This window comes from Sorex araneus, chromosome 3 (genome assembly GCF_027595985.1).
Source record: "Sorex araneus isolate mSorAra2 chromosome 3, mSorAra2.pri, whole genome shotgun sequence".
In the NCBI taxonomy this organism is placed as follows: domain Eukaryota; kingdom Metazoa; phylum Chordata; class Mammalia; order Eulipotyphla; family Soricidae; genus Sorex; species Sorex araneus.
The window spans coordinates 220,736,541-220,750,132 of record NC_073304.1 but is presented as its reverse complement, the minus strand read 5'-3'; the positions used below and the strand labels follow the sequence as shown (position 1 = coordinate 220,750,132).

The 13,592-nt window shown below is 50.7% G+C and overlaps 1 protein-coding gene across 1 annotated transcript in view; it reads right to left on the bottom strand.

The window, feature by feature from the left end:
- The window catches only part of LOC129403297 (leucine-rich repeat-containing protein 37A2-like), a 120,296-nt gene extending 110,211 nt beyond the window's left edge, over positions 1 to 10,085 (bottom strand). Inside the window, exons 1-2 of the mRNA XM_055129978.1 lie at positions 9,981 to 10,085; positions 4,924 to 5,169 (exon numbers count right to left, since the gene is read on the bottom strand). Coding sequence (XP_054985953.1) covers positions 4,924 to 5,088 — 165 coding nt within the window. The 5' untranslated portion in view covers positions 5,089 to 5,169; positions 9,981 to 10,085. The remainder of the gene's footprint in view (positions 1 to 4,923; positions 5,170 to 9,980) is intronic.
- Between the last annotated feature and the right edge of the window lie 3,507 nt (positions 10,086 to 13,592).

Below are 13,592 nucleotides of genomic sequence, written 5' to 3'. Positions count from 1 at the left end.
ATTGGGCAGCTGCCTTCCCTTTCCCTGGCCCAGCCATCTGGAGCTGACCTCATACTGGACCTTTTCCACCAATGCTCAAGTCAAATCAACAACCACGGAACATCTGTCCCTTTGACTAACACACTGCTACATTCTTCCTTGGAGGTTAGTGACCTGGGCACTTGTTCGTGCCCATTTTGAGAGTTGGCATTATTTCCCTTGAAATATAGAGGGGCCACATAATTTTCTTTCATATATTAAGCCTTGTACCCATTTTGGTTTCTGAGCACATGTGATACACAGTCTGAGGTAACACATTTACTGAGTCACAAAGTGTTTGCAGATTACACAAAGCTTTCAAAATTTGTGTTTTCTCACATCCTATAATTTCAAAGTTGCTAACCTGGTTATGTGGTGCTAATGAGAGGCTCTAATTGGAAGTTTCAGATTTCTTGATTTTACAAAAAAATAGTGGGGTGGGGTGGGCAGAGACAGTACAGTGGGTAGGGGGCTTGCCTTGCATGCGGCTGACCTCAGTTTGATCCCCAGCATCCCATATGGTCTCCTGAGCATCACCAGGAGTGATCCTTGAGTACAGAGTCAGGAGTAACTCCTGAGCACTGTTGGGTGTGGCCCGAAGAAAACAAATAATCAAATTAAAAACTTCAGTAAGGGCTGGAGAGATAGCTGAAAGACCTGTAGTATTTGCTTTGCTTGTAGCAGCTCCAGGTTTAGTCCCCGGCACCCCATGGTATCCAGAGCACCACACCAGGAGTAAAAACCGAGCACCAGAGGAATGTGCCAAAAAACACCCTAAGACAGTACACATTAATCTATTTGGTGTTAAGTAAAATCACAGAGTTTATTTTCTATGCATCCTTTACTGCTACCTGTCTAATAAAGTTTCAAGTTCTCTTTCAAACAGATGGGTCACTATAAAAGATCCATAATTCTCTCTAGGAATCTTTACCGGTTTCCTGAGAATGGGAAACGGCAAGGGTGTGGCCACCCAGCTGAACTACTGGGTCCTGGTCTAAGCTCACAAGGGCTCATGCAGGGTTCTCCCAGGAGCTGTCTAGGGCTGGTTCACTTGGATGATCAACACACTGGACTACTGCAGCAATACTCGGCCAACTGGTCTGCACGGGCCAATGTTAGGGCTCATGCCATGTGGTGAATGAAGCATGAGGAACTGGGACTTATAAATGAGTCCCTGTGCATGCAAGGCCTGTAACCCATGACCACAGAGCTATCTCCCCAGCTCAGGACTAGCCGTCTTTCAAGTGTCTAACCACATTATTAGACAATGTGGTTCCTTTGTCTTTTGTACCCTACGTGGCAATGCTCAGTGGTTACTTCGGACTCTGCACTCAGGAATCACTCCTGGTAGTGCTTGGGGACTATATGGGCTGTCGGGGATCAAACATGGGTTGGCCATGTCACAAGACAAGCTCCCTCCCCACTGTACTATCGCTCCAGTCCCTGAAGAGTGTGTGGTTCTAAACCTGATTCATGTCGCAGAATGAGATTTATATGAACTGTTAATTTAACATGGGCTAAGGGGAAAATAAAGGCTCAGTGAGCAAAGTGTCTTGCCTTAGGAAAGTGTCTTGGCACAGATGAGCCTCAGCACGAAGTCTGTGGTCAGATGAGCATTAGCTTCCCCCAGGGCTGATATGTGTTGACAGGACACACCTACAGGAAGTGTCTAGCACTGTGTCTGCCTCATCTCCTCGACTCACACCCAGAAGCCCGGGCTCCATCATTGCCAGGCAATGAATCCCAGCACTGGGAGGGAACCCAGGGCTAATGGGGAAAAGGCAGGGACCACTCAGAGTCACTAGCTGATTCACTTCATGGGGCCCTTCAGCCCCGCCCAGAGCTTGCCCAACTCACTGGGCTTGCGGGTGAGGGAACCACGATGCTCAGTTCGGCTCCATCCTCCCGAGGTTCTGGCTGGCTGCTCCCCTGGCAGGCTGCGCTGGTCAGCTCGCCCACCAGACCCGAATGCTGCTGGCATGGAGTCCTCCCTGCAGAGACAACAGGGGGAGTTCCCAGTGGTGGCAAGTCCGGGAGCCACTGTCTAAGGATGCTCGGAATTATCAAATGCTTCCTTTTCAGCAGGTCCAACTTCAGGGGGCGGGGGGGACTCCAAAGAATAATAGTGAGTTTTTGTTGAAATATTGAATGTCATCAAAGTAAAGCGAAAGTAAAGTGAAATTTATCAGCTACACAGGCGGGGTGGGGGGCTGAGGGGGGCGTGGAGGGAAGGTTTACTGTGGTTCTTCGTGGTGGAATATGTGCACTGGTGAAGGGATGGGTGTTCGAGCATTGTTTAACTGAGATTTAAGCCTGAAAGCTTTGTAACTTTCCACATGGTGATTCAATAAAAAAATAAATAAATAAATTTTTTAAAAAAGAAAAGGCTGGGTCAGGCAGGGCTGAACTGATGTAATGGGGTGTGGACGGGGCGGCACAGGATTTGCTGCTTCCTGGGTTAGTTGGCAGGTTGGCACAGAGTCCTTCTGGGCTTTGCTGAATTCTGACAACACCTTTGGAAGTTTTAAACAAAAAAATACCCTGTATGACAAGTTGCCCACTAGGATGCCCACCACGGAAATCGTAAGTAGGGAGATATGCTGCTTTGTGATCTGAGCACAGAGCAAACATCTCTCTGAGCCCTCCCCATGGGGACAGGCCTCCTCCCCCGCAGTCCCTCTGCTCCCCCAGCACAGAGGGCAGCAGGTATGAGAGCTGAGAACCTCGGGCAAAGGAAGCTGACAGAGCAGAGACAAAGGATGCGATGGGAAAGGGAAGTAAGTACCTTTGAACTCCTAAGCAGCCTAACTGTGGGCCTGCAGTTAGATCAGAAGCCCAGGCCCCAAGACTCCTTCCTGGGACTTGGAATTTGGTCACGTGGGGACCATTTTATTCTCAGAGCAGTGAGGTGCTGCTGGTTTACCTCTGTGCTGTGGGGACAGAGTGCATTTGTTTCCTGGTCTCTGCGCCCAGAGCTCAAGGCTTTTCATGTGGGCACAAGTACAGACATGGGGGAGGGCACCACTCAGTCCCCCCCCAGGGGGTTTGAGCAAGGCCTTCTCTCCTCTCTGCATGCTTCTGGGGCCACAGGGAGCCAGTGTCCCTGTCTCTGTGGACACACACCCTTACACATTCAGGCACACGAGTCTCCTTCTCAGCCTTCTAGAATGGGCACTAGGCTAGTGTTTTCTCTTCCCTTGTGGAGGTTTCTCTTATTGTAGGGCCAAGAGACAGTAGCCTAACGGTGGCCCACATCTGCCCCTGTGGCTGAGAGTGCAAACGCCCAAATGTGGGCTCATGGGAAAGAAGACTTTTATCTGATAGTCTCCTAGCTGAGCTTTACTCTGACCTACCTTCATGAATCAGATCTTTCAAAACATCCTAGTCAAGAAGAGGTGATTAGAGGCTGGAGCCATAGCACAGTGAGCAGGGCATCTGCCTTGCACACTGCTGACTTGGGTTCAATTCCCCCAGTTCAATTGGGGGCACCCTAAATACTCCCCCACCTGGAGTGATCCCTGAGCACAGAGTCAGGAGTAAACCCTGATCATTGCTGAGTGCAGCCAAACAAAACAAAACAAAGGTAATAGGGGATCACCTACACATTTATGGTCAGCTTTTTAATCAAGGGCACCAAAATATCTGGATGCCAATATTTTTGTTCTTGTTAAACAAATTTTGGTTTTGTGCTGCTGACGATAAACCAACAGGAGGGTTTGGAGTGATAGTACAGTGGGGAGGGTGTTTGCCTTTAGTGTGGCCAACCTGGGTTTGATCCCTGGCATCCCATATGGTCCTCTGAACACTGCCTGAGTGCAGAGTCAGAAATAACCCCTGAGCACCGCTAAGTCTACCCCACCTCCAAAATAAATAACTAAACAAATAAAACCAAAAAACGGGAAAGACAAAAAGAAAAATTTCAAAACAAGTTTAAGAAAGTTCATTTAGGGAGGGTAAGAGTGAAATGGTCCTGGGTCTATATATGTTGTAGAGGAGGATTTTCAAAACATTTTCTACTTGTCAATTTTTGGCAGTTTTTTGTTAGTTTGTGGGCCACACCTGGCAGCGCTCAGGGATCACTCCTGGTATGTTGAAGTTCAAGCCTGGATTGGCTGCAAGGTATGAGCGCTACCAGCTATACTATCTTGTCATCCCAACTTATATGTTATTAACAGAAATTATATAGTAAATGTTGGTGAAAATCTTAAACACTAAAACATATACTCCAAGGGCTGGAGAGACAGTACAGGGAGGGGTTAATACACTTACCCTGTATGTGGCAAATGCAGGTTTGATCCCTGGTACCACATGGCCCCCCAATATCACTGAGGACAGAGCCAGAAATAGCCTCTGAGCATGGGAGGGTGTGGCACAACACCCTCCCCTTCCCTGCTGTGCATTTGTGTGAGTGCTCCCAACTTCTTAGACTGCGGCTCATGAGCCCTTAGGGTAACTCACGGAAACTGAATGTGAGAGGGTTGTGAGTATGTGGGCCACAGGAGAGTTATTATTTTGGGGGCCTTACCTGGCGATGCGCAGGGCTGACTCCTGGGTCTGAGCTCAAGGATCACTCCTTGCAGGGTTCAGGGAACTGTAGAAGATGCCAGGGTCAAACCTGGGTTGGCCATGTGCAAGGCAAGTGCTCTCCCCGCTATCCTATCTCTCTGGCCCAGGAAAAGCTTTCTGAACTGAGCACTCATTCAAAATCAAGCTCCTCACGAACCCGAGGTGCTTCTGGCAGCACTTGCGCAGGGTGGCATCTCAGGAGCCAAGAGGGGCGGCGAGTGGAAAGAGTGTAAGAGGCCCCCTGGGTGCTCTAGAACATGGAACTGCTGGGGATTTCCCAGCCCAGTGATGGCTCCACCCCCACCCCATTTCTGCCCCCACCCCACAGCCAAAGCTCACCTGTGGGTGATGGCTTTCAGAGGAGCCAGAAGGCAGGCTGTGACAAGGGCTTCCACTGAGCACGCTTCTTCCTTTCATCTCCCTCCTCGGCGAGGATGTGCTTGGTGTGCAGACAGTGGATGAACATGGCCTCCAGGGCACTGTACACGGTGTTGGCGTCGGCATCCTCACTCGTCACCACCGTGTCCCAGGACACGTACTGCTTCTGCAAGGCCTTCATGGAGCCCACAAGCCCCTTCTTGATGACTTGGAGGATGGCGCAGACAAACACCAGGTTGGTGGCACCCCTCGAATGCCACTCTGTCCTCCACCAAACACGGGATGAGACACACCCTCAACAACGCTTTTCCCTGCTGATCTACCGAACTAGCACCACCTGACACTAGAGGCACAGAAGGAAAAATCACACATGCACACCACTCAGAGGAAGCCGCTGTTTTTAGGTTGTTTACTTATTTGGATACGGGGTGGAGAACGCAGATTTCAGGAGGCCCAAGGACCCCTCCAGTGATTCTCAGTAGCTGGTATGGCAGTTCAGTGCGAGGGCCTAATGGTCTGTGCTACCTGTACTGTGCAGTGCTGGGCATTAGCTGGGTCACCCCTGGATTTTGGTGCCACCAAGCCATGCCCACTGATGCTGGGAGACCAGGTGGTGCTAAGAATGAAACCTAGGTCAGGTGCACACTAAGAGTTGCCCTAACTGCTATACTCTGTTCTAGTCCCAAGTAGCAATTAAAAAGTTTTTCAGGGACTGGAGCGATAGCACAGCGGGTAGGGCATTTTCCTTGCATGCGGTTGACCCAGGTTCGATTCCCAGCATCCCATAGGGTCCCCCCAGCACCGCCAGGAGTGATTACTGAGTGCATGAGCCAGGAGTAACCTCTGTGCATCGCTGGTGTGACCCAGAAACCAAAAAAAAAAAAAAAAGGTTTTCAAGGGCCAGGGAGCTATGCAACAGAAGGGGCATAAGCTTCACAAGCAGGAGGCTTGGGTCCAGCCGAGCACCACCAGGAGTAGGCCCCAACACCCGCCCGCCACACCCAGCCAGGAATAGCCCTTGAGCACCACCTGTGTGGCCCCACCAAAAATTACCCAACAAAATGTTTTTTATGCTTCCTCTTTCCAAAGCTTCCAGAAAATGGGCTGCCAGGATGACTTTAGCACATGTAGTAGCACCAGGGTTTGGACTTGTGGCCTCATGAGCTTGTGACCTCATTCAGGCTTTAAGCCACTGGACCACCTATAGCCCCTGGTGTTTTTTTTTTTTCTTAAATAGAGGCTATTCCTGTTATGCATCGGTGGGTGGGCCTGAGAATGTTTTGGGGATGCAGTGACTGGGCTCAAAATCAGGGACTTAAAGACAAGAGCTGGCCACTGGCCACCTTCTCTATTTCTGAAACATGTCTTAGAGCTACATGGAACTGGGATTCAGAGGTGGACTCCCTCAGAGGGGCTGCTCCGGAGCCTGGGGAATGCCTCTAGGCAGGGCTGAGCTTTTCACCTGATGCTAGACCTAGACTGCAGAGCATCAGTAAGAGGAAAAAGTACTGCATTAGAGCCAGAAAACAAAGGAAAGACAGGCATTTCTTTCTATGGTAAGAAAGAGTCTAGGGACCAGATCAATAATAGAGCAGGGCTGGCCCTTGCCCTGCATATGATCCCCTGAGCCCTGCAGGAGTGATTCCTGAGTATAAGCCAGGAGAAAGTCCTGAGCATACGCCAGATGTGGCCCCCAAACAAAATATTGAAAGGATTCTAGGGCGTTGGAGATGCTCAAAGGGCTGAGCACATGATACCTGGCATGTACAGGGCCTGGCAATCAATCCTCTACACCGCATGCAGGAACTCCGGCGCACCACTGGTGGAGAGCAGCACTGCTGGAGCCTCACTCCCACCCAAGAGGGAGAAAGACGTGAGACTGCAGAGGCCTGAATTTAGTCCGGCTGTGCCTGTCACCAGTTGGAACATCTAGACACTTCAGGTTCCTGAGTCCCAATTTCTATCAGATGGAAATAAATTTCCTCATCTATATCACTGAAATTACTACACTGAGGACAAGGCTGGATTTTTTGTTTGTTTGTTTGCATTTTGGGGTCACACCTGGTGATGCATAGGGATTACTCCTGGTCCTGCACTCAGGAATTACTCCTGGTGGTGCTCAGGGGACCAGATGGAATGCTGGAAATTGAACCTGGGTTGGCCATGTGCAAGGCAAATGCCCTACCTGCTGTGCTATTGATCCAGCCCCATGGCTGGATTTTTTAATGTACTTTTCTGTCCTCCTCATTTGGCACAGTTCCTGGTACATGGAAGCTCTCAGTAAGTATTTGCTGAAAGAAGAAATTAAGTGGGGCAGAGGTGATGGCTCAAGGCCTTTGCATGTGGGGGACCTAGGTTTGATCCCCAGTACTGCATGAACCTTGAGCACCACAAGTCTTAGGAGTAGCTCCTGAACTTTGAGCACTGCTGAGTGTGGCCTGGAAATCAAGAATAAACAAACTTGAAGGAGGGCAGGGAAGACAGTTTAAGTAGGTGCCGGCACCATATGGCCCCCTCGGCATGCTGTTCTGATGGTCTGAAATCACCAAAATGTTGCCATGGTGCCCTGCTAGCACCTCTGGGCTAAGCATGAAGAGCACCACAAATGGTTCCATGATGCGACAATTAATTTACAAGAGATGTTCAGAACTGGAATATCTATAGAAATAGAAAACATCTGCATGGCTGCCGCTGCCAGAGACCCAGGGAAAGTGGAACAGGAGGAACTGCTACTGGGTGCTGCAGTACTTCTTTCAAGGGGGTGCGAATATTCTAAAATTACATTGTGGCAACAGTGGGTGTGAATAAAATAAAAACCACTGACCTGTGTATTTCTGATGAGTACATGTCATGCCATATATGTACTCATTGACTATTTTAATATATTACCTTGAGAAACATGTCTTTAAATCCTTTATTTTTAACTGGATCTGCTTTTTATTGTGGAAGTATAAAAGGCCTTTATATATTCTGGCTATTAGACCCTTTTAAGGTTTTGATGTTGGGCCAGAGACACAGTATGGGGGTTATGGCACTTGTCTTCCATGTGGCAGACTCCAATTCAATTTGCTCGTACCACATATGGGCTCCCAAACACTGCAAGAAATATTTACTGGGCACAGAGCCAGGAGTGAACCCTGAGCAGTGCTGGTGCCCAATGCCCCACCTCCTTCCCCCCATAAATAAAGGATTTTAAATCTTTATGGAAGTTCAACTAAAATTTTTTTTCTACATTAGATAGTATTACTATATTATATAGAAGGTCCAATCAGGGGTCAGAGTGATAATGTATTACGTAGTGCTTGTCTTATAAGCAACTGGCCTGGGTTTGACAACTGGTACCTTCTATGAGCTTGAGGCTGCCAGGTGATCCCTGAATGCAAAGCCAGGAGTAAGCTCAGTAATCCCTGAGCACCGGAGGGGAATGGCCCCAAAACAAAAACAAAACAAAGATACAATGCTTCCTTCAGCTGAACTTCTAAGGGGTAGGGTAGGAAGAGACTACGAAGGCACATATGCACCAGAAGCCTACTGCCTAAAGACTCAGTCCTTGTCAGGATGCAAAGCCAGCCAGTGGCTCTGCCCAACCTCTGAGGAGCACTGGGAAGGTGGCATAGGGAACGGCCTTCCGAGGAGAACCAGCCTATGGGACAGACGTCCCAGTGGCCAGGAGGAGAGAAGACAAAACTGAAGCTCAAAGTTCTTTGCTGGCAGAAAGTTCTCAGAATAATGGAACATCAGCAAGGAGAGAAAGCAAGCTCAGCTTCTCCCAGGAAGACACCTCAGAATTTGGTTTCCAGACAATCCAAACATCGTTCTCACACTCTGCCTCTCCCAGGGAATGCAGGGCCCATGGAGAGGCCAGGAGAGCCCAGGCCCACAGCCACCAACGGGTCCCCTTGCAAGGGCCAGAAGGAGGTAGTCTTTCGACTACATGGAAAGGAATGGACATCATGTGAGAGGGGAGGCTGGGGGAGCACAAGGTGAGGAGCCTTAACATGTGCAGGACAACTCACACACCATTCTGCGACCACACAGTGGCATCTCCACTTCCCCAGGACAGCAACGTGACTGGAAGGACTGGGTCCTGCAGCTGCAGTGGAGTGAGCGACTGAGGCACCAGCACTCACCTTCAGGGATTTGGCTGCTGCCTACCAGGCGGGTGGCCAGCACAGGGAGTCCAACACCAGTGCCAGACACACAAACCCCAGGACAGCCCAGGGAGACAGAAGGTGAGGAGAAACACAACACGGGCGGCCCCCCATGCTAGCTGACCACTGGAGACCTTCAGGGGCCAGTCCAGCCAGCCCCCTTAACTGCCAGGTTGTGCGCAAGCGTCTGTATTCGGCTGCTGTGGGGCAGTGAGGGGGGTTGGCAGAGGGCTCTGAACTTTCTCAGACCGCATGGGGACTGGGTCAAGGGGCGATGGGTGCGGAGCTGAGGCCGCGGGCAGAGGTGCAAGGACCTTGCTGGGTTTGTCATAAGACCGATGAAGAAGCGGAGACGGGGGCCAGGGAGGACCAGGAGGACACGGGAGTGAGGCGCTGAGCTCGGGCACATTTAAGGGCTGGTCCAGGTTGTCACCAAAGCGCTGGGCTCCACCGGCCACTCGCCTTGGCTGTGCTGGTAAACGTGTGGCCAGCAGAGATGGAGGGGGGGCTTGGAGGAGGGGACCCTGGTTTTTGGCTTTTTTGGGGTAGACACCCGACAGTGCTCAGGGCTCAGTCCTGCGCTCCGCACTCAGGAATCCCATACGCGATGCCGCGGGGGATCGAACCCGGTTCCCCGGGAGGGCCTCGGGGTGCACTGCAGGGAGCTGAGGGAAACTGGGCTAAGGGAGCCGAGCCCGCGAGGGGCAGAGCGGCGAGGGCGGCCCCCGGGGTCGCGGGGCGACGGCGGGCCGGGGTCAGGCTCGTGGGCTCGGGTGGGGAAGGGGCTGGCAGACGCCGGGCTCGGGGCGGGCGCCCGGGGGGATCCGCGGGGGCTCCCCGCCGCCGCGACGCTTCCCCTCTGCTCGCCCCCTCAGTCGTCACTCTCCACAGGGAGCCGGGAGGCGGTGACGGGCGCTCAGGGCCGCGGCAGCCCCTCAGCTTCGCTCCGGACACGGTGGCCGCCTCGCAGCCTCAGACAACAGGAAGCAGCGCCCGCGGCGATGACGCAAGCACGTGGTCTGGAGGTCGGGTCACGCCCCCACGCGACGGCCCAATCGCGGAGCCCCGAGGAGGTTGAGGGCGGGGCCAGTCATTAGGGGCTTCGCCCCAGATCCCGGAGGAGCCTGAAGACCTTCCCCCTAGTGGGGCTTGCCACTGTCGCAGGTGTCTTAGGCTCTAGATCCTACTGGCTACCTTCCCTTGCCGGCCACCTTCTGTGTAAGGATCGGGCCGTCTGGGCTTCTGTGAGTGAAGCTTGCCCACTTGTGAAGCCGCCTGTCTTTGCTTTCCCAGGCCGTTGGTGCTGGGGACCAACAGAGCTCAAGCACCTTCCTGCCCAGGGGGCTCTCAGGAAAACGTGTTTTCCCTACTCCTTATAACAGGAGCCGCCCTGAAAGCCCACCGCGATGTTTTATAGTCAACTGATTGGCATCTGTCCCAAAGACCCAAGACATTTGCACCCTTCTGGTCTTTGCAGCACTATTCACAATGGCCAAAGTCTAGAGCCGACCCAAATGTCCAAGAATAGAGGACTGGTTAAAGAAGCTGTCTCTATCTTTAAAGGTACATCTAGAATGGAATACTACTCAGCTCTAAGAAAAGATGATAGCATGTAATCTGCTGCTTATGTGGATAGATCTGGATATTATCAGGACAGATTTGTCAGGAGAAGAGACCCAGAATAACCTCCCTGACATATAAAAATACGAATCAGTACTTTGGCTCCTTCTTTTTCCGGGTGGGATGTGGAGATCACTCTCAGGTCTGTGGTTGGGAAATGGTCACTCCTGGCAGTGCTTCTGGGACCATGAAGTGTTGTGGATCGAACCCTGGCCTCCAGCATGCAAACTCTGTGCTCAGCCAGTGAAGGCAATCTCTGCAGCCTGTGTGACCTTTGATGGCAGCCCCAACTTATCCTTCCCTGCAGGGCGGGATGAGAGTTGGGAGGCTTCAGAATTCAACCCCAGCTCATGGTCTTGGATGTGTGAGCTTGAGCACTTGAGCACTGGCTGTCTAGAGAACAGCCATCTCTTGCTCCGCATCCACAAACTGAGAGCCCTGACAAGAAAGTGATGGGCAGTTCACTCAGCACACTGACCTGCAGAATGTGCTGGCCCCAGGCTCCTTGCAACACACTCATTTCATATGTCCAGAGTGTCAGCATTGATGTTGTGCTCCTTTAGGTAGGTGATCAAATCTGACTCACTGCTCATTTTCCTCGCTCATGGATTTAACTTTTCCTGGCTTACAAGTGCACGGGTGATATATCAAGATGATTACTTTTCTTTTTGGGTCACACCCAGTGATGCACAGGGGATACTTCTGGCTCGCACTCAGGAATTACTTCTGGCAGTGCTTGGGGGACCATATGGGATGTGGGAATCGAACCTGGGTCAGTTGTTTTCAAGGCAAATTCCCTACCACTGTACTATTGTTTCAGACCCCAAAGATCATTATTTTGGAGTATCTAAAAGTTATGAGTATCTTTGTTGGAGAGGGAGATCTGTGCTTCTTCCACTGCTACTGGGGTTCTTGCTGCCACAGATCTATCTCAGGTGGGATGGAAGGTGGGGTGCATGAGACTGGGATAAGCCCACTGGACCCAGGAGAGCCTCGGGCAGTACCTGGCTGCACCAATTTTTGGTTTTGGGGCCACACCTGGAAATGCTCAGGGGGTTCTCCTGACTGCACTCAGGAGTCACACCTGACCGTGCTCGGGGACCATATGAGATGCCGGAGATCAAACCACGTCAGCAGCACGGAAGACAACCACCTTTCCTACTGTCTCTCTGGCCCCTCTTAATTTTTAAAAAAATATTTTGGGGCCATACCTATCCAGGTATGTCCAGACTCTTGGCTCTGTGCTCGTGGATCACTACTGGCAAGGTTCAGGGGATCATATTGTAGGGTCACGGATCAAACTCAGGTCACTTGGGTGCAAAACAAGTGCCCTACCCACTGGTCTATTACTCCCATCCCTCCACCAATGTTTTCTGAAATCGAGGTGGAGAAATATCATCTTAGTCAACTACTCCTCACACATTCATCTTTACTCTGTGCCTCTGGGCATCTTGCTCACTGCGGAAAGAGGGGTTTGGTTTGTTTAGCTTTTAGAGAAGTGGGGCTTCGTCCCAACCTGGTGGTGGTCAGAGGATATTTAATGCTCTGTATTCAGGGGTGACTCCTAATTGGGCTTGGGGGACCAGAGGTGGTGCTGTGAGTGAATTACACATTGGTCAGTAACCTGTAAGGAAAGGGCTCTCTTTCCAGCCTGGAAAACTGTGTTTTTCATTGTGTTTGTGTTTTAAAAGAATACCAAGCCAAAAAAAAATGAAAATTTTCTGCAAGGTTTTAAGGGAGGAGAACCTTCAATACTAAGATAGGGCATGCACTTGTGAATAAGTCTGAGAGCTTGGGAAAACAGACAGGCCTTCAGCATCAACAGCAGTATAGACACAGCTGCAAAAGTTCTAACCATTTCAAGAGCCCGAGAGTGTGACCATAAGTAGGGGTAGGAATTGAATCTGCTGTCATTAATTGCTTTGGCACTTGGGGAGCACTTGGACAGAACAACAGGACTGCTTGTGATTTGCTTTAATACTCATCCCTGCTGGAGGATGATGGCTTTAACAGCTTTTCAGGAACGATTATTCTGGGGCCACAGAATGATTATTCTGGGGCTCCCATCCTCCCATTCTCCCACTCCTCGTGGACCTCATCCCCGCCTCGGGGAGGGATTCTAGCTCACATCCAGCATTTTCTGCCAACAGCCTTTATTGGTTACATGAACGTTGACCTTTTTGGCTTTACTTCCCAAGCCCATCGCTGGACTTATTCATGTATGCATTTTAAAGTGAGAAAATAGGTATTTTACAGGAAATGCTGAGAGGCTCTTCAGAAAATAAAATTTCCAGGTGGTGTGTTGCAGGGAGCTGCCTGCTCATGCAGGGTCCTTATTTGGACATAGCCCTAGGAGCTGCCTCACACAGAGGGCCAAGAACACTTGGCATAGTTCCCTGTACTGCCACCCCCAGTACGCAGAGAAGCTATTATATTGCCAACCCAAGCCTATAGAGATTAATACATTATCACCCTTAGCCTGCTGAGAAGTTAACAGGATATTGATGTGTTAATAGATTAGTAATCCCATCAAGGGCCAAGATCCAGAGACAATATAAAACAAATCTCCCAGAAGCACGAGGCCACTTTGTGGCTGCACAACCACTTATAGTCTAGCCCACTGATGTGCCTAAAGCAACACCCATGTGTTAGGTTTTAACAAACTTGCTTCTATTCACTGATATACACTCTCCGTTCCTCTCAGAGAGCCTGGCAAACACCGAGAGTATACCGCCCACATGGAAGAGCCTGGCAAGCTCCCCGTGGCATAATTGATATGCCAAATACAGTAATAGTTAAAGGTCTCATTCCCTTGACCCCGAAAAAGCCTCCAATCATTGAGAAAGACAAGCAAGGAGA